Source organism: Papaver somniferum, chromosome 11 (assembly GCF_003573695.1).
Source record: "Papaver somniferum cultivar HN1 chromosome 11, ASM357369v1, whole genome shotgun sequence".
NCBI lineage: Eukaryota > Viridiplantae > Streptophyta > Magnoliopsida > Ranunculales > Papaveraceae > Papaver > Papaver somniferum.
Window position 1 is genome coordinate 113,685,334 of NC_039368.1, and position 25,019 is coordinate 113,710,352.

At 36.8% G+C, this 25,019-nt stretch overlaps 3 protein-coding genes across 6 annotated transcripts; 1 reads left to right on the forward strand and 2 right to left on the reverse strand.

The window, feature by feature from the left end:
* Positions 1 to 1,215: 1,215 nt before the first annotated feature.
* Positions 1,216 to 11,365, reverse strand: LOC113320346 (RNA polymerase II C-terminal domain phosphatase-like 2). 4 transcript variants are annotated; one of them, XM_026568259.1, is made up of 18 exons: positions 10,902 to 11,365; positions 10,324 to 10,794; positions 9,304 to 9,514; positions 8,671 to 8,828; positions 8,511 to 8,581; positions 8,300 to 8,405; positions 8,130 to 8,219; positions 7,813 to 7,954; positions 7,367 to 7,722; positions 7,173 to 7,236; positions 6,913 to 7,037; positions 6,785 to 6,838; positions 6,556 to 6,652; positions 6,275 to 6,424; positions 5,746 to 5,963; positions 2,035 to 4,896; positions 1,602 to 1,682; positions 1,216 to 1,479 (listed from the first exon to the last, which is right to left on the reverse strand). In XM_026568259.1, exons 1-15 carry the CDS (start codon positions 11,202 to 11,204, stop codon positions 5,914 to 5,916), a joined length of 2,448 nt encoding a protein of 815 aa, XP_026424044.1. In that variant the 5' UTR covers positions 11,205 to 11,365; the 3' UTR covers positions 1,216 to 1,479; positions 1,602 to 1,682; positions 2,035 to 4,896; positions 5,746 to 5,913. The 4 variants fall into 4 exon arrangements, with proteins under 4 accessions (XP_026424044.1, XP_026424043.1, XP_026424045.1 ...); XM_026568258.1 differs by having other exon boundaries at positions 2,035 to 5,963; XM_026568260.1 differs by having other exon boundaries at positions 1,596 to 1,682; positions 2,035 to 5,963.
* On the reverse strand, positions 1,455 to 2,462 carry LOC113324949 (eukaryotic translation initiation factor 4B1-like). The gene is made up of 3 exons (XM_026573220.1): positions 2,035 to 2,462; positions 1,602 to 1,682; positions 1,455 to 1,479 (listed from the first exon to the last, which is right to left on the reverse strand). Exons 1-3 carry the CDS (start codon positions 2,460 to 2,462, stop codon positions 1,455 to 1,457), a joined length of 534 nt encoding a protein of 177 aa, XP_026429005.1.
* An 11,067-nt stretch (positions 11,366 to 22,432) lies between the features above and the next one.
* On the forward strand, positions 22,433 to 24,863 carry LOC113322179 (clathrin light chain 2-like). The gene is made up of 3 exons (XM_026570219.1): positions 22,433 to 22,976; positions 23,235 to 23,388; positions 24,296 to 24,863. The coding sequence occupies exons 1-3, from the start codon at positions 22,567 to 22,569 to the stop codon at positions 24,692 to 24,694; spliced, it is 963 nt and encodes a 320-aa protein (XP_026426004.1). The 5' UTR covers positions 22,433 to 22,566; the 3' UTR covers positions 24,695 to 24,863.
* The last annotated feature ends 156 nt before the right edge of the window (positions 24,864 to 25,019 follow it).

A 25,019-nucleotide genomic window follows, 5' to 3' on the forward strand; every position in this document is an offset into this window, starting at 1 on the left:
CTTAAGGGTATGGTTCTTATGTTCAGCTACACCGTTGGATTGTAGTGAATAAGGGGATGTACTTTCATTTATTATGCCATGTTCTTCGCAGAAATTTCCTACATGAATTTCATACTCACCACCACGGTCATACATAATAGTTTTAATAGTAGCATTCAATTGGTTTTCAACTTCACGTTTATATATCTTAAAGGCTTCTAAGGCATCGTCCTTCCCTCTAAGCAAATAAACATGACAGTACCTCGTATAATCATCTATAAAGGTAACAAACCATTTCTTACCACCTCTAGTTTGAACTGACTTCATGTCAACTAGGTCTGAATGGATTAACTCTAAGGGTTTCATGTTTCTCTGGACATTCTTACTGAATGATTTCTTAGCATGCTTAGATTCTACGATAAACTCACACTTATGACTTTTATCTAAAGTGAATTTGGGTATGAAGCCTACGCCAGCCAGTTTATGCATTGATTTGTAATTTACATGATCAAGTCTACCATGCCAAACATCCAATGACACACACATGTAAGCAGAAGAATCATTCAATTTCACTTCAGGACAGATTACATTAAGTTTATAAAGACCCCCAGCAAGACTATTGAGAAGGTCACATGGCCATTCGTGGCTCCTGGAGCTGTTAGTGTGATGGACATTGATCAAAACTTTGTCATTTTCAACTTTAGAAAAGATCTCAAACTCATGGAATCGATTTCTAATGAAAGAACATGGTCTTTTGATGGTCATCTTGTAGTGGATTACTATGATATTACAGTCAAGGTTTATAGTTGAAAATACTTGGGATAACCATCTTTTTTGGATCCCACTTCAAGGTTTACTACCTGAACACATGAATCAAAGATGCATCAAGGATATGGGAGCAATGCTAGGAGAAGTAGTTGCCACTGAACCTAAATCTGGTTATTTCCAAGGCTGGAGAATATTTCAAGGTCTGTGTTAATATAACCTTCATACTGCAATAAGGAGAGGGGTTTTGGCTGTCACTGCTGCTGGAGTTACCAAATGGGTCAAGTTTTATTATGAAAAACAGCCACCCAAATTTTGTAGAGATTGTCTGGTGTTAAGGCATGATAAAAATAAGTGCAAAGAAAAAAAAGATGCTATAGATGTTATTCAAGATACCATTCACTTTTTTGAAAGTATGATGGGTGCTAGAAATCTCAATGCTGTCTTTCTAGGTCAACTATTCACTAAGAATAATGTTTTCATTCCTCTGGTTATGTTATCCCTGGCAATTTCAAAAATAGTTCAAACAATAACAGTATGAGTAATATTGAAGATATAGAAGCTGAAGGACAACTTGGGGAAACTGTGAATCAGATTGGGAGTAACCCAGTTAATGAAACTCCTACAAACTCCACCACAGTGGAGCCTCTCGTTCTACTATTGAGAGTAAACAACGTCCTTTCAAGCAGAATTCACACGACCAACCTCCTTTACAACCTATCCCCTCGCTTGGACCTGCCAATAATAACATAACAGAAATTTTAGCATCATGACACAGAACTGGTAAGAGTAATCATCTATATAGCAGCAATTTTAATCGTCTTTCAAGCAAGATATAGCTTACTGCCGACCTATACCTTCCCCTTGGCTCCATATGTCTCGAGTCATCGGACCTGGCAGACTGTGACAGTGGCCTCTGATCCGTGAAATCGACAACCCTGAAACATTCAACACCCATCCACTAAATTTAAATAAACATTTCATTGAATGGCACAAACATGTTTAAGATACGTTTTAAAAAGTGTATAAAGAATTAAACCCTGAGATGATATAATCTATTCAGCCCTGAGATAACACTTGTGGCAACCCTGAACCCTGAGATAATACTGTCACAAGTGTTAAAAATCCATAATCTTTTGGCCAACATGTGAGCAACATGTCACTAAGATAAGAATGAGGCAAATTAAATTTATATAGATATAACAGAAACTACGGAGGAATAACAATGTTTAACTCCAAAGATCGTAATAACAAAACAGTAAATAAATTGTAGTATGAAAAAGGATTGACCTTTGGTCGTGACTCTGAGGCCTGCTTGAAGAACTTGTTGGCTGACTAGAATCAACACTTGTTGGCATGCTAGTAGTTTGCTTTGCATCAATCTCTGCATCCACAATCTTCCAATCCAAACCTTTTCCAGCTAATACCTCTTCCCTAGGACGTGCCTCACCAAATGGACTAGGCCTTGACGATTTCACAGGCTCACTCAAAGCACCACCTTCCATAACGCTAGGTGGACTAAGCGACATTCTAGTTCTATCACTGGAATCCCTCCCAAAACCACAACCAAAACTACTAGTCCTGGAAGTAGTTAATGGTATTTTACCCATAGCCAAATTATCAGAAACCCTGGGTGGTGGTCCTCTGCTTTCATCATCATATCTCCTACCACCACCACCACCCCAAGATCCATCTGAATCACCACCACCTACCACCATAAGATTTTAATCCACCGCCTAAACCACCTCTTCCATATTCCATTTCTTCATCAGACCTTTCTTTAGATCCAGTAGATAATCTTAACAACTCATCAACAGTTGAGTCTTCAAATCCCATAATATGTGAACTGTTAACTTTTTTTCCTCTTAAAAGTCACGTACACAATCATGCTTCCAAATACCAGTAACCATCGCAACACTAGTTTCAACTTCCCGTAAAAACCAGGGTTTAGCTTCACTGGCCTTGCCTTGCCTTGACCTGTTAGCTTCGCGAGTCTGTTCGGTTTGCGCTGCATGAATGGGTAATTACCATCGTGCTTGATATAATATCCTTCCCGATCTCGTTTGAGGAGATACTCGAGGAAGGAAATCTCGAAATCTGGATCTCCAGCTTTCCTTACTGTGCACCTCCCTGCTCTGTTTTGCAAACGGGAGAGGAAATCTGAAGGGTAATTTGCTTCCCTGCAAACGACTTCAAAACTAATAGAAGTAGGTGTCCAGTGGCGCTCTTCAATCTGGGCATAACCTTTTTCTTTTAGTTACTTCATTCCATAGTTCAACTGACTTGGCCACTGCATCGTTTCCCTTTCCCCACGAAATACTTTCCAAAACCACCAACGAATACCATGAAGCAATAGGAGCATTCAACCTCGTTTCACTCTTTAATACTATTACCAAGGAAAATCACGTCTTTGACCAAGCAAAACCTCAATTTTTAGTAGGAAATGGGCCTGGAATGGATGCTATTGGATTAAGCGGCCCGAGGTTAAGACGTTCAAAAATGGCAACCAGACAAAAGTCCTGTGTTTGGGGTATTATGTTATCTCACAGTCACAGGTAGCATTCAAGAGGGAACTAAATTTAGTTGTGAAGTATGATGTCCGAAAATTACATTTAAATTCAAAGGCAAGTTCATCATTCAGTTCCAACTTGAGTAATGCTGCAACATCCAGGTATTGCCACACCTTCATCTCTTTTTGTGTTGTCCAATTGTGATAATTAATGAGACTACTTTAACATTTTTTTTTTTTGATAATTCACTCCAAATCCAAGTCAGCAATAACGTTCCGTTAAAAGAGTACAAGTGTCTTAATCTGAGTGGATAGTGTTGGTTATGACGGAGTTCTTGATTCTCCGTTAAATGAAAATAACCGCCTTTTTTTCCTTTACAATTTCTCTCCTCATTCTTGTTCGTGTTAAACTCTAAGTTAGGTTTCTGAACAACTGCGAATTAGCTTCTTCCTCTCCGTAACTTTTTCTTCTTCGAAAACCTAACACAGAGAGAAACATACAAATTCTGTAAGTTTTCTTTGAATTTTCGACAAGTATTGGATCTTATTTCGTTACTCAGCAGGAGAGGATTCTGATTGGCGATCAATCTTCTTCTTCGCTAAAAGAACCTTAAAATCCACTACATAAATTGATTCGATTTTATGTTTGTTTTGGTGGTATGGTGTTTTTCAGCAAGACTGTTCTTGTTTTTCGAATGTGCAAGTATCCACTAACATTTAGCCTATGTCATGACTTTTTTTTTGTAATCAGAACCTGGGCAATCCTACAGAGTGCCTATGAGTTAATGTAGTATGTTCAGTTATTTTTATTTGAGAAGTTTGGGTTTAAGATTAACTTAATTAACTATGGGTTCTAATTGTTTCATGGGATGATACTGATGGTTTCTTTATTCTATCAATATCAGGATCTAATGGCCTTTAGGGGTTTTTGCTTCGATGACCGCTTCGGGGATTGACACATGAGTTACTCGGAAAAAATTATCATGTAAGTTTTCAATTTTTAGGTTTTTACATGTCTTTTTTTTGCGATATAAGAATAAATTCTATTAGGTAAATTATTTAAACGAAAAATAGCCTTCATTGTTACATTAGATTCAGTGGCTAGATGAATAATTCCAGTCTTCAGTTTCTCCAGATTATCTCTCTGTTTCATTGTTATAAATGATGCAGTTCTCCATGTCCTTTTACATGTCATTTTTGCATTTGATTATATGTTCATTGCAGGATTCTTTGTTATTATATTTGGTTGACCCAGATTCGTTGGTCGTTCTGGAAGCTCATATTGCTCTAGGACTAGTATAACATATAATAACAAAGAATCCTACAATAGAACATATAATCAAATGCAGAAATGACATGTAAAAAAAGACATGGAGAACTGCAGTGTTTATAACAATGAAACAGAGAGATAATCTGGAGAACTGGAGACTGGAATTATTCGTCTGGCCACTGAATCTAATATAACAATGAAGGCTACTTTTCGTTTTAATAATTTACCTAATAGAATTTATTCCTATGACGCAAAAAAAAAGACATGTAAAAACCTAAAAATTGAAAACTTACATGATAATTTTTTCCGAGTAACTCATGTGTCAACCCCCGAAGCGGTCATCAAAACAAAAACCCCTAAAGGCCATTAGATCCTGATATTGATAGAAGAAAGAAACCATCAGTATCATGCCATGGAACAATTAGAACCCAGAGTTAATTAAGTTAATTTTGAACCCAAACTTCTCAAACAAAAATAACTGAACATACTACATTAACTCATAGGCACTCTGTAGGATTGCCCAGGTTCTGATTACAAAAGAAAAAATCATGACATAGGCTAGATGTTAGTGAATACTTGCACATTTGAAAAACAAGAACAGTCCTGCTGCAAAACACCATACCACCAAAACAAACATAAAATCGAATCAATTTATGTAGTGGATTTTAGGGTTCTTTTAGCGAAGAAGAAGATTGATCGCCAATCAGAATCCTCTCCTGCTGAGTAACGAAATAAGATCCAATACTTGTCGAAAATTCAAAGAAAACTTACAGAATTTGTCTGTTTCTCTGTGTGTTAGGTTTTTCGAAGAAGAAAAAGTTACGGAGAGGAAGAAGTTAATTCGCAGTTGTCAGAAACCCAACTTAGAGTTTAACACGAACAAGAATGAGGAGAGAAATTGTTAGGTTTTTCGAAGAAGAAAAAGTTACGGAGAGGAAGAAGCTAATTCGCAGTTGTTCAGAAACTCAACTTAGAGTTTAACACGAATAAGAATGAGGAGAGAAATTGTAAAGGAAAAAAAGGCGGTTATTTTCATTTAACGAAAAATCAAGAACTCCGTCATAACCAACACTATCCACTCAGATTAAGACACTTGTACTCTTTTAACGGAACGTTATTGCTGACTTGGATTTGGAATGAATTATCAAAAAAAAATATGTCAAGTAGTCTCATTAATTATCACAATTGCACAACACAAAAAGAGATGAAAGTGTGGCAATACCTGGATGTTGCAGCATTACTCAAGTTGGAACTGCATGATGAACTTGTCTTTGAATTTAGATGTAATTTTCGGACATCATACTTCGCAACTAAATTCAGTTCCCTTTTGAATGCTATATGTGACTGTGAGATAATATAATACCCCATACACAGGACTTTTGTCTGGTTGTTATTTTTGAACGCCGCTTAATCCAATAGCATCCATTCCAGGCCCATTTCCTACCAAAAATTGAGGTTTTGCTTGGTCAAAGACGTTGACCAGATTTCCTTGGTAATAGTATTAAAGAATGAAACGAGGTTTAGAGAAAGAAGACCAGAAAAAAAGAAAAATATAAGCAAAAAAAAGAAATTACGACAACTAATCACCTGACTATTACAGACCAATAGGATATGACAGCCTTGACCAAATTACAAGCTTAAGAACATGATGATCAAAACTTCAATCACTTTAGGTGAAATTATCACTATTCTAATCTAGCTTAAACTAATTCTAATTTGTTGCTACACCATAAAAGGTGAACGCAAAGTACCTAAGTTTGGTAAAGCCACCTCCTTCGACAACTCATCCTTAGCTGGATCCACAATATCCCATATGAATCCATTTTCCATTCCGAGGGAGAGTTTATCCAAATCTTTGTGCACAGCTCCAGACTCAGGTGCAATGTGTGCAACATATTTATCTGCATTGTTACCATATTATAAATTACTAGCTATAGAATGTAAATAATGACATAAAGAGCACTTGAATAGATCTTCTCAATACAACCATATCCTTAACCAACAGGTCACAGCGGATAATCAGCGCATATACCTGCCAAGCTGCGAAGAGCTTTCTCAGCTGCCTGTTGCTGAGCATCTTTCCTCATTTTTCCCTTGCCAACACCAATCTTCTCACCACCGAACAAAACCTGAATCAGATTCATGAAACAATACAGACTATAGTCAAGAGTAGAAAGTATAAGCAGTTCATCCATAATTACAAACTTACAAAATAGAAATGCTCTAACATCCGACCGAAAGCAAGGAAAATGATAACCTACCTCAACGAAAAGCTGCAGATCCTTACTGGTGCTTGTATCAAATTTGTACTCAACCTAAACAGGAAAAAGCAACATTAAACAAAAACATTTAAGAAATATGTGGGGTTCAAAGTATCCGTATGACATACCTTAGTGCCACACCTACGACCAATTTCTTGCAGCACTCCTATAGACATAGAGGGAGGAAACACTTTTCCAGCTTCATTTTCTCTGGTGGTAATGGACACTTGATTCAAATTTATCCCATTTTGTTCTGAAAAAGAGTATAACAAGTAGCAAGCATATTGATGAATGCGAGACACGAAATGGAGCGGGTATACTATTTGCCAGTTAAATATAATAATAGAGAGACCATTTTGATTGTCAATTGGTGAAACTTTTTACATACCAGACGGCAAAGACTGGCTTGACGGTTGATCATTAAGTTTCTGCCGTTTATGTCCCAAAAACTCCTGCATATTAGAAAGAATTTAACTAACTGGTTTGTTCCGTATGACTTGTATAATTAACTGTGGCTTTGAGTGAGTGCCAAAACTAACAGGTGAATTCCAGTAGTCAGCAAGGCACAAATACGAGACAAACCTGTTCATTCTTTACTTGAGGTAGGGGAGGAAGAGTGCCAGAGGGTAAGGAATTCTCAACACTGCGATGATAACCTCGTTGTTTGTCAAGATTTGATGCACCAGCATCCTGAAGATGCCTTAACGTTTGGTTACTAGGTCCCACATTGGGGTCCTCTTCCACCAACCAACCTCCGCGACCCTGGACTGATGGTACCGCTACTTGTACAAGTGGTCTTGATAGATTTGAAGAGTCACCCAACCCAAGTTCCCGCACATCCTGTCCGTGAGGCATGGTGATGATTCTTCTCCCTGACTCAGGGTATAACTCTGAGGGATTGACTTCTCGTCTCACAGAAACTCCAATCAAACTAGGCTCTAAAATGCATGTGGAGAACATGATGTGAGCACATGATGAAAAAAAAACACCACTAGAACATAATAGCCAAGAAAAGCTAATCATTTTACTCTGTAGTGGCACAAGGGTTCTCGGAGCCGTCGGCCAGGTAACATCGTGCGAGACAGTTACTGGTTGCTGCGAAATGTGAGGCCTCAAATCATGATTATTACCAACAAAAGGTGCTGCTGAATCCACCATTTTCTTGTCATCCTAAAATATAAACAAGCTAATTGTCATTATTGGGGGTCAAATAATGACAATAAGTGCAAATAATTTTCCAAATGAAGCAAAGACAACTAATTTCTAAAACGAAGGTCATCAAATTTTCTTTTAGTAACAGATAAGTGCAAATCAAAACTAATGAAAAAAACCAATGCAAACTCACAGGTTGCTTTAGTCTCTGTTCAACTTCAGCACCATGCATACCCTCAGTTATGGGGGCATCTCTGTTGCCGTTCGGTATAAAACCAGCATCCTGACAAAATAGGGAACTAACATGTTAACATTTGCGAATCTTTTGTTGGTTCCAGTATAGAATGCAGCCAACTTGCTTACCTCTGACATCATAAAATCACTAACATCAGGTGGATAAGGCAAATTTGCAACTTCATCTTCATAGCAAATTTCAGAGATTTTTCTCAATAGATTTTCGTCAAATTCTCTGCCAAATATGTCATGTTTAATGCATCAGATACTAAGAGGTAAATTGAAGATGATAACAATAATCCAATAAAGAACCATATAAAATAAATGCTTTATAACGTACTTGAAAAACCCAGCTCTAACATTGCAGGCAACATTTCTTGCTACACACAAAACCGGTACTGCATTTGCTGTCTATCAAGAACAAGAGAAGCCCTTCAGATTTAAATAAGATACAGAATTCCACTCAATGAACAAGCTTAAGAAAAACCATAACTTAGTACCTCTGCCTGAGGAGCATAATATGGAGTAAATGCAGGTACAACATGAACCCGAGGCTGATCCTTGTCTTCCCACACCTTCAGCCGGTCGTCAATCACCATTGCCATCTTTGGATGACAGATTCGGTTTCTAAAGACATTTAGCAATGACTTCTTGGAGTCTACGGATTTATTAAGAAAGGAAAAAAAAAGGAAATCAGTACAAGAACTTGGTGAGGGGACACAAGAAAAATTGCATAATACAAAAGCAGCCAACAGTGGAATAAGAAACGCATTCCCAAATCCCATTTGTCATTTCTATTAACAGAGAAATATGCATTGGAGAAGAGAAGGGGAACACGGACAGAATGACCACTCGACCCCAGTTAAAGCAAGGGAAGTTGGTACCAATTTTCAAAAAACAAAAAGACAAAGACGGCTTATCTATATAAGATGCATTATGAATATCCAATGAGGTTCTATCTGCTCTTTTTGATTGATTATAAATTAACTGCTATTCACAAGGTCTGCACTTGAACTCGCAGTGAACTTCGGGATTTTGGTTATATAAATAGAAAACTTAATACTAACATCTTAAGTTTGAATCTTCTAATAGATGTTCAAGCACATTGTTCTCATTTAAAATCATCTGCATACCTGATTTTACACACACAACGCGGTCGAGAATTTGCTTATGGTTTATCAGGTGTGACTCTGGATCAAGAAGCCTCCACATTTCTAGAGCATAATCTTTTTCAGCCATTGTACAAACATACACCTCAAAACGTTTACGCCCTTTTGCTGTCAAATAACTTCTTAAATCCTCCCAAGCAGGCCGCAATCTCACAAGCACACTTGTATCACGAACCTGCAGAAAAAAAGATAAGATGAATAAAATTATAGGAAGCACACACATGCTCCAAGACTCACGAAATGAAACAAATCTGTAGTAATTTAGAGCGGGCAACTGAATGGATTGCCTGTTGCAACTTAGTAATCCAACTATGATATTTCAGGTAACAGACCGATCATATGCTAAACTAATTTACAGAGCAATAACACCACGATAACATAGTATTTCACGACTACAAACAAAGTTGCGAATACGAAATGATGACTTCTAAGTAACCTCTCTCGAGAAAGTGGTGATCCTAAATTTCTTCTGGTAAAGGACTATTCCATCAACATTCAAGCATTGTTGCCATCTATCAAAGAATTATCAGTTGGATCTTACAATCTGAGAAATCCAGGTTTCACGAAGAAGTTATATCGAATTTAGACTTAATAACAGGACACTACTTATACCCTCAGGAAACAGGAGTAACATCATTTGGAACAAAAACGTGGGAAACAATATCTAATTCCGTGAGCATTACAAAATGTTTCCTTTTACACACTTCATCAGCAGCTTAGAAGCATTTTTAAAGGTCACCTATGAGGTTGACTTTGAAAACGAGCTAATACAAGCATACAGGTCAAGTTTTCATGGTTGGCCTCATTGGCCTCTATATGGAAAACCAACTAGCAATCAAACTTTTGCATACATAAGCCTGTTACTGACTTACTCAACTGCAACGGAAAATTAGATACAAGCCGAAGTTACACAAAACAAACAAAGTTTAAAATCATAACAATGGCAATAATAAACAATTGAGAGAGGGTTTTAGCTCTTTTAACCTCTGGATTAATTCGAGTAAGAACAGTATTTCTATCTGGCAATCTTATAACAGGGCGAACAACTCTGTCATGACTATTCGATAACGGGGGAACTTCCTCAGTTTGAGCTTTAAGTAGTTTACCATTATCAAAAACTGTATCTCCTTCTAAATATTGTTTCAATAGTAACTTATCATCTATATACCTTTTGATTTCAGCCGTCATTCCTTGAACTCTAAACAAATCAGTTTCACAAGATATCCTACGTTGAATAGCTTCGATCTTATCCTCGAATGATTTCATTGTATTAGCAACGATAAGTGTCTCATCCAGATCAAATACAATTGCTAAACATCTTAAATTCAACATTCCTACACAATATCCATATAAACCTAATGGTACTGAAAAACACCAAAAACACGGAAACTTCTCCTGTTTACTTGGCATTGCTACCAAGTGTATCTCTTCATCTCCAATCACCACAACCGCAGTCTGCAACATTCAAAATCCCACAGAATTACTCAAACTAAAACAATTTAACAATCATTTCTCAAAGATTCTTGGAATTATGAAAAAGATATTAAAAAATGGAACATTACCTTGAGTTCATGGAAACAAGAGTAATGCAGACGAGTTAATGGAGGTTGCTCATTGTTGATCGGATTTGGCAGTGGTGTTGGTTGTGTTGCTGTTTCGAGTTTGCAACGAATGGAGAATGGAGAAATAGTTTGGAGAATCGATAGCGGAATACATCTTTCACTAGACATAGACAAGTGATTGATTCGTATCTCATCATTCGGAAATTGAAAATGCCTTTGATTTTTGGCGGGTAAATTTTCCAATTCACCCAAATATACATCTCCGTGGTACGCTTTACATTTAATAAACCCTAATCGACTCATTTAAAAACAACAAATTTTGACACGAGAAATCCACAAATTTTTTTAATCAAAAATTAGGGTTTCTGATAGAGATTTGGGAATCTCTATTACTCTTCTTCTTCTTCCTCCTCCTCTCCTCCTTCCTCCCTCAATTTTTTGCTTCGCTCTGCTCTGCTCTTCTCTTCTCTTCTCTTCTCTTCTCTTACAAAAAAAAGACGAGCGGTTTCTTGTGAGTTGTGAGGAAATCAATAGACCTATTTATAGGCGGAAATGGGAAGTTGAGGGGTTGCTGTGTAAGTTTACCGAAATGTCCTTTTGTTGGGAAGCTCGGCACGCGACTGCTGACTAGGATTGTGTAAATAAAGGGGATGGTTTAATGCGTTTCCGTTTTGTCAGGTGTCGTAAAAAACACTAAATGCCGACGGGAGCTGTGTTGTTGCCGCTAACATTTTTAGCCACGTAGGTTGTTTTCATAACAGAAAAAGAGGGAGAAAATTATTTAAAGGCACTTTTGCTACTGATCACACACGAGGGATGAATTAACAACATTTTAGCGGTATTAAGTTGTGTGTTGGCGGATGTAGTTGGGGTCATGGGTTAGACCTGCACTGGAAGATAAGTTTGGTGTGGTGGGTCCATATTTAGGGGCAGAACCCAAGCCAGCAAAATCAAGAAGTACCACGTAACACATGGTAAACATAATTAAATCCATTTAAACATTTTTCTTTTTTTTTCACGTTAACTTTAAACATGGGAAGAATGGCTAGTAAAATTGTGAATGACATCGCTCAACGGGTGGAACTACATCCAGACTAGGACTGGTTTAAGTCATCCCTAAAATCCCCAAAACTCTTTTTTTTACTATTTATTTTAGTTGAGCTGATAAAAATAAGTCCAAGTAATACGCTTAAATCACCCCAAGAAACACTCCCAAGTTAAATTTTCAGCTCCACCACTGCATTGTTCCAAAGATTTAAATTTTGTTTTGACCAATTGTCATGGAAATGACATGATATAAGGCACGTCAAATTGTCAAATAGGTATGATCGGCGGCAAGCCCATATGAACATCAAATGAAGTTTATCATGTCTCTACCTTTTTTTTTTGCTTTTGTCTAACTTGTTTTTAATAGATTAGTGTTCATAATCTTTGTGTTGATGGTGTATTTTTGATAAATGCGGAGAGCTATCAAGTAGTCTGACGGTTCTCAAGCTTACTCTAATATGGAGGTTTGGGATCGAACCCTTGTAATAGCATAAATCATAGGCTTATACCTAAGTGTACTTTCTAGCGACCATTGCTCTGTGTCTCAAGAAAAAGGAACCATGAGAAAAAACAAAAATTGTAAAATCTGCTTCACCCATCTGAACTTTTAGTATGTTGTGTATATAGTATCAGTATTGTATGACTTAGTACCGATTTTATATATATAATTCTTTTCAATTACTTGAATTTTGGAAGATTTGATGGTGCTTGATGTGAACTCTCCCAATTTCTCTGATTATATAAGATATATATTCGAAATAAGTTGTCGTGCTATATATTACTGAATAATTATGTTACTATTATGCGACAATACTGAACTTGTCTTAAGTTGCAGAAATTTCACGGTTGAATTCCTTAAACTCGTTCTACATACGTATCAAAGCTCAAATTCTTATTTGAAAAATATCAATTTTCTATTGTATTCACAATATCCACATAAAACTCCAACATTTGAAGTTTAACCGCTAAGTACATATTTATCGAGCTGAGTCATGGCTACTCTCAGTAGAATCATGTGAGGTTTATATAGTTCAAAGACAAGCGTATATTCTCGAGTTTCTGAGCACGAAAGAGGATTGCATGTTCACCTTCGGAAAGCTCATGTCCATTGGATTAGGCCTACCTTTTGGCAAAGTCTAGTTTACACCTAACCTAACAATTGAACACGGTTCGGTCTGAACTGCTCTCACATAAGCCAGCGCCAAGCTATCAAGTATGGCCAAGTCATTAAATATCACTTGTCTAGTGCCAGTCCGAAGTCCTAGTGACGCTAGGGGGATTCTCATCACCAGATTTCCTTAGTTGTTAGCATAATTACCTACTAATATGCTCTGGAATCCCAGCGCCAGGATTTTGTGGCGCTAGACTTGCTTAATCATGCTGGATATTCCAACGCCAAACTAATCCATGGTGTTATCCTATTGTTTGCGTCTTATACTCCAATTAAGTGATTTTTATAGCACTACCTCATCACAACACCAAAATATTCATCCTGCTCAAGTGTACATTTTGTTTGAGCTATTCCCTCGATGCCCTGAGCCACGAATATTTTACAAGTGAGACTTTCAACTGAGATCACCCGAGATACCATTATTTGGCCAACTGTCTTATTAACGAGTATCATCTTGTTTAGATGTTAGTGGCATCATAATTGGAGCTCTACTCTCTAGTCATGAAAATATAGTATACTTATAAACTTACTAGAATTCAAGTCATTACCAGATTTGTTATCTTTACTAGACTTGACATTGATCAAGTCTACTTAACTAAATACAGAGTTGAGTATTTGGTATCAACAAGTCATCACATGACTTAACCACAATACTAGTAGTCCACTACTGCATTATTTTATATGAGACATCAAATACGTCACATGAAAGGATTTTCATTGCGATATTGGTCTGGCGGTTGGCAATAATGTGCGATGTGGCAACGCATACATCACTAAAGGGTAACAAGTGAAAGGGAGAGGGTAACTAGTACACCACCAGATTTTTTAATTTGGAAACTATATGGATGATCCTTGTACAACTTATACGTTTGGTTGTGAAACTGTATACAAGATTGTTTTCACAAGGTAAACCTAGTATGTTGAATTTTACACGAACCGAATTCCAACAAGAACAAGTCTTGTAATTTATTTTTTAAAACACAAATTCAACAAGAAAGATTCTTGTAGGTTCTTTAAAGTTGAGTTAATATTATCTAGGTTTAATGACGTCCAACATGTGATATTTCAATCATTAAGATGAACCACTATAATGCCGAAAAGAAATAACATGGACACAAAAAAAATGTTAACAGGGAACTTATACATTTGTATAATAATCTCGAGACCTAGTCCAGATTGAACACACACTGATATAAGTTGTCACACCAATTACCTACCACCAGATTTCAGACTATATGTAATACCTGCTTTACTTGTATTTGTGCACCTATAAAAACTCCAAGCAGAAGACCGATTCTCTTTAGGAATTGTTCTTGTTACTGTTTTAGTTGGATACTAATTCTCCTTAGAAGATGCTCTTGAAAATATTCTAGCGAAACGTTAATTATATGTAAAGGATGCTCCTCAACAATTAGGGTTTACACGTTCCATTACCTAATTGATTCTCCCTCACAAGATCACCTAGAAAAATCTAGATATATCTTGATCTATCTAATCTATGGTTTATGATAATCACTTAGATACAGGTTAAGTATATAGAAAATAAGATAGCTCGCATGTGATTTACGATCCCCGAGCAAAGTCTTCAAAATCTCACTCTTGTTCGTGAAGGATAAAAAATGTGATAAATAATCTTAAGCAACTTGTTAGAGCATCACTCATCGAAATCGCAAGTTTTACCATCTCAATCTTGTTATCGATGTTAGATGCAACTATATCTTGATTTCTAGCAAGTCTCATACTAGGATTAGAGCATGGTAGTTGAGTATTAAATATCACCAAATACCCTCAAAGATTGAAGACTGAAGAACAAACAAAGACATTTGTGAGAAATTCCTAAACACATAGGTATGTGAAGACGGGCCTATCTTATTTACTCATCATATCTACCAATCTATCTTATGAAACGTTGTCGTATGATTTAAATAGATTTCATATTGCAAAAAAAAAAAGAAAAGTTCAAGATTTTTTTATCTAAACACTGAAAATATCAAAGCATTTTTAGGGGCAACCCTGAAAGAATTAGGGGCGACCAATAAAACAAAATAGGGTCGCCTAAATGTAAAACGAAGTCACCCCTTATCTCAAAATTTTCGAAATGACAAATATGCCCTCCATAATCGGTAGTTAAGTTTACAATCGGGAGAAATTTGTTATATAGAGGAAACTCCATTTTCACATGATTGAGAACTACCCAGAATTGGTAGATAATGGAATACCATGTCTACCGATTGTAAGCTACAATCGGTACAAAATGATATTTAATTAGCTTCCGATTACAATGTAGCCCCAAAATTGGATTGTACCAAAATCCTTAAATTTTCTAATTCTCTACACAAACATAATCGGTAGTAAATTCTCGAATTTTCGTGATGTTCATTATCTACCGATTGTTCTAGTAACCCCAAACTCAAAATTTTCAAAAATCAATGAAATTTTGGATTTCTTTATTTTCACAATCGGAAAGATGGGGAGAAAGCTGAGGCATTAGCTACATATGAAGCAATAAAGCTGACAAAGCGTAAAAGGGTTGTACACTCACATCTGGAGGGAGATTGCCTTAATGTAGTCAGTGCGTTGAATGGTTCTCAAGGCTATTTAAAGTGGATAACAAATTCAATAATAAGAGGTTGTCTGGAACTTTTAAATTTTTTTAATAAGTGATCTATTTCTCATATTCCAAAGGAAACAAACAGTGTAGTGCATAAACTAGCAAAAGATGCTAATACTATTATCCAGTCTATTTTCGAGAAATATAATATCCCGGTTTGGTTAGAGTCCCTCATTAGAGGAAAACTCTGTATCAATCAGGAATGGTCGAATGAAATTTTTTTCCCATTAAAAAAAGGAAAAACTCACTTTTTGTTATGTAATGATACGATGATACACAACTAATTTACTAACTGAGTTTCGTGTGGTGATATGAAGCTACTTAATTAATTAATTAACTTAGCTTGAAATGTTACGTATGTAGTACTCTGTATTCGTACATACTACTAAATTAAGAAAGGGAAATGATATTGAAATAACTTTATTACTCCTCAAGTTTTCTTCATTTCTAACCCTCAGTACAGTGGTATCATGTTTTTATATAGGCTCATGTTTAGAACATACGTATGCCACGTATTAAAAGATGTGGCTTTACATGCACTTGACATATTGCTTTGACTAAGTCAAAGTTTGTGTTAAACTATGATATGTTTATCTTAGAAAAGCTTCCAGTGGTCATCAACCATTTCCATACAACACTCTCCTTGAATGACCACCGTTTCGAAATGTCGTCTTGTTAAGACTTTTGCCGGTAAAATCCGATGGGAAAAATCCGAGCATAAGGAATTTGTTGCCTCGTCAAAACCTTTCCATAAATTCCGACTGGGATAAAAACTGGCCGAAAGAAAATAGTACAACACTGGAAGCTTTAAATGGTGAGGACCACCATGAACTGCTCTCTTAGTCAAAGTTGTGTCAGGAAAACCGCTTAGGGCAAGAATCTGAGCACTTGAAATTCCAAATAGGGCTAGTCGCTGCTATTACTTTCTTCCTTTGTCGAAACTACGTCAGGAAAACTATTTAGGACAAAACTTGAGCTTATAATAAGGGTGATCGTCGCCACGAAAATATTTTCTTTGACAAAGCTGGGCCAGGAAAACCACTTGGGAAAACCTGGACTCCTGTGCTAGGAAAAACACTTGGTACAAAAACCTGAGCGCTGGGAAATACTTCCTCCGTTAGATTGCGTTAGAAAAACCACTTGGGACAAAACCTACACGCCTGCGTCAGGAAAACCACTAGGGACAAAACCTGAACGCATGTTCCAGGAAAGCCTCTTGGGACAAAACCTGAGCAATCAAATTCAGAATAATTTCGACGTCTAAGAGCATGTTGCCTCGTCAAAAACCTCGTCTGTGAAACCCTGTGGGACAAAACCAGACCAGAGAAAAAGAGTACAACGAACGTCGCCCGATAATGGTGCTGGACACGCATATGCTGCCTCGTTAAAACCTTGATAGGAAAACCCATCGAGACAAAACCTTAATGAAGGAAAAATAGGACAGCGCGTTTAAGTCCATCCAATGATTCTACGAATTTACTCTCCCTGAAGCATGACTTCTTAAAGGGGTTGGCGGTGCAAATATTATATAGCCTTCAGAAAACTGCTTTACCATTTGCAGTTTATGGAGGGTTGACTGCAGGTCTTGCGCAGGGTGTACCATTAACAATGTACACCTCGCGTTTAAATCCTCAAATTGCACACCAAATTCAATTTTCCGCTTTAACTTCAAGCACAACAATGAAAGGCCTTTTGTAAACTCATAAATATCGTAGAATCAATTTCAACCTCTAAAAGTGTAACCTGCAAAACAAAATTTAGAGCAATAGGATGAGAATGCATACATTATACTTGTACATGGTACTTCTGGACCATAAAGTATTATTTCTACGTACGTATCAGATAGATCGATCACTTTCCACCTTTGAGAATTACATATTAATGGTGCTAATTATAGTAGCACAATAAGTATTACCAGTATCAAAAATTAGATACTCTAGTCTGTGCTAGCATATTCTCAGACTTCTGGCCGAGAAATATTTCGATTTCAACGAGATCTCATAGTCTAGTTCAAGCGTGGATTTAGCATCACTAAGGGCTCTTTAAGAAGCCAAAAATGATATCATCAATCCATTTGGATTTTAACCTTATACCAAGAACATAAAAACACATACAAGGATTGTTCACAAATTTCTCCTTTCCGAAGTGATGATTATGACCTAATTTCAAGCCTGACATAGTTCAAAAAGTCAGGTGGCTGCTTGAGTCAGAAACTCGAATTCTTTAGGGATTCATCACAATCACTAGTCATAACAAGGTGCAATATGAGTCCTTCAGGGACTACCACGCTAAAATGCATCTATATTAGGAGAATAATGTTCGTTTCATAGAACCAATCCTTGGGGTTCAGCAGGAAAAACCCTCAAATCACGATTATTTTATTCTCTCTGTGCTTCTTTTCAAACACCAACCTGTAATTTTCAGGCCTCACAATTTTACGGTGTGAGTCGGATCCGAACTTTTGCGTTTTTTCAAGAGATTTCATCCTCTAACTTAGTTTGAGGAGATCAAATTTTATGCCTACCAGTCACAATATCGATGTTCCTCTGCAGAGGGGTACACAATCACTATTATAAGCAATAATCGACAATCATATAGATCCCACACATTTCTCTAATGCATGCACAATCAATAGAAGTTTCACATACTGGTACCAGCGTCACTTCAGAGGCATTAACATCTCCTTATCTTTAATAAGGAGGCATAAACTTAGAGAATGTGGATCATATTCCGATAGTCTCCACGAGCACTATATGCAGTCTCTTCTAGAGCACTACATATTATAAAGGTGATTGGGTTCTCTTTTAAGTGGCATATATGAGGCAATTATTCATGTCTCAAGCGTGTCCTAACACACACGACTTGGTCACTACGAGATGCATAATTTTCCCTGTTGTGACAACTTCTTGTGTCTACATCTTCAAGCAAGTGACAAACAATACTTCCCAAAAACTACTGCAGCTATGTGTTTTAATCATGAGTAATCTCCAACACCTCAATTTCATCAAATATCTTGGTGTGAGACAATAAACTGAGATAGTTTCACGCCAATATCTAACGACAGCCAAACTTTGTTTGATCAGGATAAATACTTAATCAGATAACCTGTTGAATTGTCGACATTGCTTACTGCAACCTTTAGGTGGTGTCTGTCATCTCTATGACTTCAAGGGAAAAGCCCTTAAATTTGTCGACATAATACGTGTCATCTTCAGACGGCAGTCTTTCTCCCCCTGGTTAAGGGGGAGAACCTCTTTTAGGTTATTAACATAATTCGCATCATCCTCTTGTGGTGACTTTTCTCCCCCTGACTAAAGTGGGAGAACCTCTAAGGTTATCAACTTGGTCACGCCAACTTCTGGTGGCGGGTTATCATGCCAACTTCTGGTGGCATCTTAGTCTTCCTGATCATGGCGGAAATATTACTATCTCATTTCTGGAAAATTCTGATTCCATAATTGCCTGATTTTCAAAGGAAATTCTGCTCCTGATAGTTTTTTGGGTTTTAATTTAACTACAAAAAGTACCCAAAAACATCTGCAGGCTCCACAAGAGATGAGACATTTCACGCCGTTCCTTTTCGACGTCTTACTTCCTCCCCCTAACGGCGGGAATACAGTCTCATCTTCAATAAGACATTACCAACACATGGTTGTAAATGTCTTATGAATTGAAACCAACATATACAGCTAGGTGACGCTATGGACCAAACACGTAAATTGTAAGGTTTCTTTGCAAGACATAATTGATGGTAAATAGTTGGTCAAGCAATAAACTATAGATGCTTAAGCAAAGAACTCAACTAGACCATGTCGAGTGTACACACGTGCTAACTATATGCTCGATACAATACCAACTGAAGGCAAAGCATCAAAAGCCTATCAATTTACCACCGAAATAAATGGAATTAACTGGAGAGTCTCGCAACCACAAGATTTACACAAACAGTTTGGCAAAATATAACATTACGTGTTAATATAATAAGAGACCATCTAGAAGGTGCGTTTATTAATACAGTGAAGTATTAAAAAATTGTCCAGAGTGCAGGCAAATAAGCCCTACAAAATGCCACCATAAATCCTCTTTGCTAGAATGTTGGTGATTCAGCTGGTTACCGTAAGGCTATTGTTAATACCAGTTAAAGAGACAAATGTCTCATAGGAAGAACAACACCATTTACAACCTTGTTTGACGGAAGCTTCAGGTTCTGTAAAGGATGTCCATGAGCATTTTAAATTGTCTACTCATCTTGGTAGAACTTTGGTATCCATAACGATCATGCATGAGCATGAAAAATCGAGGTCATCAAACTTCTGGCTAATGACACTTTAAGATTCTACTGATAGAATTTTCATATGGCACACCCCATAAAAGAGAGAGTCTCAAGCTCTTCTAAATGTGCTTCTGCCACAAGAACAAATGAAGTAATAAAATACTCCATAAAAATGCTCGTTTATAATTTCAAGGTGGTAACACCAAATATTCTCAAAAACTCAACAGATTCTTCAGGAATCCGGAATATTATAAGGCGTTAATAAAGATGACTGTTATACCACTAAAATGATACACGTGCGGAGCCGTCTATCATATTATTCGTAACTGGAATGATTTTACATTTGAAAAAATCAAACCTCTTCAAGGTTATAAAATTATTAGTGGTTCGAAAAATCGTGTTTATTATTCCGATTTTTAAGACAGATATCTCTATCGTCTATTTAAAATGGATAGATTACTTCAGGAATCCGTATCTGTTGTCACATATAGACGAGAGATAGACATTAATAAGTCATTAACAAAATCATTACGTAACCATGGGCTACTTCGGGAACCCAAAAATTCATGGCTAACTCCTGGAACCCAATCTGGAATCTATTTTATGGATTACTGCTGGAACTCATAAATTTTGGATTCTTACAGGAAGGCACAAAATATATGTTGGACTACTTCTGGAGTCGACAACATCTCATGAATTACTTCTGGAATCCATTACTTACGAAAATAAGCAAAGAAAATAAACAAAACTTAAAACAAAGGATAAACATCAAAACACATATGGTACTAATACAATATTAACAAATCTCCAACTTCGTCACCTTCAAGGTCAATAAAATATTAGTTTACAAGTGCGCAAATGGATAAGTTGGTTATGGCAAAGTTGCCTAGTTGGCCACTTCAGGGACCACCGATAGGAACGTCTAGTACTTTTATAACGGGTCACTTCTGGGACCAACGGACTAGCGGAGTACACATTTGGTTCCCATATTATGCACACGATGTTCCATCTTCTGGTGGAACTATTTCAAAATTTCTGGAGATTATCAAAGCTGAGAAAATCAAATTTACACTATCATTCAGGGATACGACAATTTTTCGCTTTACCGATATTAAAACCGTTAGTACCATAATAAAATGATAAAGAAAATTGACAAAGTTCACGGAGTTGCGATACTCACCATCCCATACTTACCAACAATTACAAATTAAAATATATATCACGTTGATATATATATGCGTCTTAATTAGGATAAAGTTCAATTTAACTGTACAAATCGAAACTTTAATCCGTTACGGTATCCTGACCACAACAAAAATAACATAGGTAAGTACAGATTTAAAATTATATTCAATGGACATAAAACAAAAGAATCAGGGAAGGAAAAATAATAATCTCCGCCGATTATAAATGTTGTTCCCGCTACATCTCCTCTAATTAATCAAACGAACACACCGTAGCTGTCGAGCAATTCATGGTCATAACGTGTTATGTAATGATACGATGACACAACTAATTTACTAACTGAGTTTCATGTGGTGATATGAAGCTACTTAATTAGTTAAGTAACTTAGCCTGAAATGTTACGTTTGTAGTACTTTGTATTCGTACATACTACTAAATTAAGAAAGGGAAATGATACTGAAAGAACTTTATTACTTCTCAAGTTTTCTTCATTTCTAACCCATCAGTACAATGGTATCATGTCTTTATATAGGCCCGTGTTTAGAACATACGTATGACACGTATTAAAAGATGTGGCTTTACATGCCCTTAACATATTGCTTTGACTAAGTCAAAGTTTGTGTTAAACTATGATATGTTTATCTTAGAGAAGCTTCCGGTGGTCATCAACCATTTCCATACAACACTTTTCTATTTCTCTCGGCAATTGCTAGATATTGATCGATCACTTAGAGGCTAACCACTGGTCATATGCAGTACTTGGAGCCTAACCATTGGCCATGGCGGTATCAGACTTAGAGTCACCCCCTGCATAGTAGGCGTCAAGAATTTACAGCTCATGGACCACCAATACGGGCATAAAAGAAACGGAAAATGGATCATTTGTCCAAATATTTTTAAATAACGGTTCAAATGGACGAGTAAAAAATAGTTTAAGTGAAATGGCCAAAAAAAATAGTAAGAATGAAACTGGTTTCATCCTAGCTTGAATTTAAGAAATAGTAAGGATGAAACTAGATACATCCTGTGTAAATTAAAAATAAGAAAAAATATTTGAAAATAGACATGATGAAACTGGTTACATCCTGCCTATTTTTACATTTTTGTCCATTTAAACAGTATCAAAATCTAACTGTCCATTTCACCCAAAAATTATTGATTTTAGTCTTTTTAACCATTTTTGTGTAAAAGAAAAATCAATCCTGGTTTAGCAAAAATGACGGCTGGCAGGCACCGTCTTGTTGTGAACATTCATTTGTGTATTTGTATAGGAAGTCGATTTAGACACCGAAGCAGTAGGAATTGATAATTAAGCGCGCAGTGCGCGCTCAGCCATCAAGACAGAGTGTTCTACGCAGAGTAGATCGGAGAAATCACCATGTCATCTTCATTCGATGAATCGGTTTCATCAACTCGCCCATTTGATGATGATAATTACTTAGGTTATGATCCTCGTCTTCCTTCTCAACGGTTTGACTCATTCAACGCCTCTACAAATTTCACTGATAACGATTCTCTCAAAGATGGTGGTGATGATAATACCTCGTTGCCGATCTTTAAGGATGATGATGGTATGTTTTCATCTCATCATCAACCGATTCCTGATACTCCTTCTCCACAGGCACCGATCTATGGTTCTGGTTCTGGTTTCTCACCGTTTGAATCTGAATTGAATGGTAAACATCATCTTGATGTTGACGATGATGTTTTTGGTCAATCTGATGGTCCAGTTTTGCCACCACCTGATCAGATGCAAGATGAAGGTTTCGCTCTTCGTGAGTGGAGGAGGTTAGATTTCGTTTGATTTGATGTTTTTTCTTAATGATCTGATGGTTTTGAGTGCTTTTGAGCTATGATCCCATGTGGATTTTGATATTTTAGTATAAATTGATGTTAATTTAATATTGAGTAGTATAATTGAAGTTAAGTTTTGGTAGATCTTGATTTATTTTGAAGAAATCAAATTTTTGGTTTTGAAAGAATTTTTAGGGATATATGCTGAGATCTTTGAGTGGTGCTTAATTCGATTGTGTTTGTTTTGTGCAGGGTGAATGCTATTCAGTTAGCAGAGAAAGAGAAAAATGAGAAAGAATTGTTGAATCAAATAATAGATGAAGCCGATGAGTACAAAATTGAGTTTTACAGAAAGAGGCAGCTCGCTATGGACAGCAACAAATCCTTAAACAGGGAAAAAGAGAAGGTGAGTGGCTTATGTGTTGTTTAAGTAAGATATTCTCCTTAAATTATGAAAATTGATTTTATATACTGTTTTTGATTCTCTATGTTGGTTGCGTGACGATGATCATAACAAGAAGATGAAGGTTTAGCCATCTTGGGTAGCTATTCTGTAGAATCTGTAGATTGTGACGTTGTTGACCCTGGATATTTCAACATGCTTTAAGACAATTGAATGTTTTAGAAATACAATCCTAGGACTAAGAGAGTTTGGCTATGCTTCTTTTAAGTCACGGACTAGGTGTTCCATCGTCACAATTTGTGACATGCAATTGGACAATCAAATGTCATAGAAATACACATCTCAAGCTAAAAATAAGTTTCGGTAGGTGTAGTCCATTCAAGTCATGCGTGTTTTTGCCTTTTTGGGTGGTATGGATTCACAGTCCCTTGATGTGTGTTTTAAAAGATCACGGGATAGTATGCTTGCTCAACTTTTTACATGAGTTGTGTACGATAAAGTCGGAATGAATTAAAGATCAATATTTAACAGCTTTCCACAAATTGTATCGATGTTTCTTGCAATTACGTGTAGTCTTTTGCACCGTGTTAATGAATCATGATACATATTTTGATGAAGTTCGAAGTCTGTACCTTGCTTTTAGGGTCTGTACATTCCCACCAATTACCTATCCATTTCAACCCAGTTGTTTGCTAACACAGTAGAAATAAATAGCTATTGAATAGTTTGAAGCTGAGGTGTTTAATTTTATATCCTTTATCAAATTACCTTATCTGTTTAAGGATTGAAGTGTTGTACCTTCAGTATGACCGAGTCATAAGAAATAGATGAATTGTAATATAGTTTAAATTGAAAAGCAGTGTCAGTGTTTTGACAATGTTACTGACTTAGTATATGTGTTGTATCTCAGCTCTTTGTGGCCAATCGAGACAAGTTTCATTCTGAGGCTGACAAGAATTACTGGAAGGCTATTGCTGAGCTCGTCCCTAATGAAGTCCCAGCTATTGAGAAGAGGAGGGGGAAGAAGGACCAGGACAAGAAACCATCAATTGTTGTGGTTCAAGGGCCAAAGCCTGGTAAACCAACTGACCTCGCTAGGATGCGTCAGATTCTAACGAAGCTCAAGCACAACACTCCTGCACACATGAAGCCTCCACCACCGGTTGCTGATAAAGATGCTAAGACCGGAGCTGCTGCTTCCAAAGACGCTAAAACTGGAGCTGCTGCTAAAGACGGGAAAACTGGACCAGCCACTGCTTCCTCCAAGGCTCCAGCTGCGACTACTGCCGCTGTACCAGCTACAGCTTAAGAGTACGAAAAAAATTGAAATGGAGAGTGTTTATTCTTGTTTTCAGGAAAATGTGGCATTTGGTGTAATATTAATGATGATTTGGTTAAAGTTGATAGAAGTAGCAACTAAAGCGTGAAAATCAGGAGTTTTCTATAATCATATTTTTACTTCAACCGTATGTGGTTAATGTCTTTTGAGGGACTTCACTAATCTCTCCTTGGTTGGGATGGCGGTGCGGGATTATCTTCTTGTACCTTGAAAAACAACACTTCTAGGATTTATATCTGGTGCAACATTAAGCATCAGTCAACTTTAGGTCTATAATTAGAGACTTTCAAAAATC

Excerpts from the sequence above, each read along its gene's own strand:
- LOC113320346 (XM_026568259.1), bottom strand. The coding sequence starts at position 11,204 with ATGAGTCGATTAGGGTTTATTAAATGTAAAGCGTACCACGGAGATGTA. Across the intron at positions 8,406-8,510 it reads GTTAGAGCTGGGTTTTTCAA|AGAATTTGACGAAAATCTAT; the intron begins GTACGTTATAAA and ends CATATTTGGCAG. Across the intron at positions 6,653-6,784 it reads ATCTGCAGCTTTTCGTTGAG|GTTTTGTTCGGTGGTGAGAA; the intron begins GTAGGTTATCAT and ends AATCTGATTCAG.
- LOC113322179 (XM_026570219.1), top strand. The coding sequence starts at position 22,567 with ATGTCATCTTCATTCGATGAATCGGTTTCATCAACTCGCCCATTTGAT. Across the intron at positions 22,977-23,234 it reads GCTCTTCGTGAGTGGAGGAG|GGTGAATGCTATTCAGTTAG; the intron begins GTTAGATTTCGT and ends TGTTTTGTGCAG. Across the intron at positions 23,389-24,295 it reads TAAACAGGGAAAAAGAGAAG|CTCTTTGTGGCCAATCGAGA; the intron begins GTGAGTGGCTTA and ends GTTGTATCTCAG.
- LOC113324949 (XM_026573220.1), bottom strand. The coding sequence starts at position 2,462 with ATGGTGGTAGGTGGTGGTGATTCAGATGGATCTTGGGGTGGTGGTGGT. Across the intron at positions 1,683-2,034 it reads CCTCAGAGTCACGACCAAAG|GGTTGTCGATTTCACGGATC; the intron begins GTCAATCCTTTT and ends TGAATGTTTCAG. Across the intron at positions 1,480-1,601 it reads CATATGGAGCCAAGGGGAAG|GTCCAAGCGAGGGGATAGGT; the intron begins GTATAGGTCGGC and ends TATTATTGGCAG.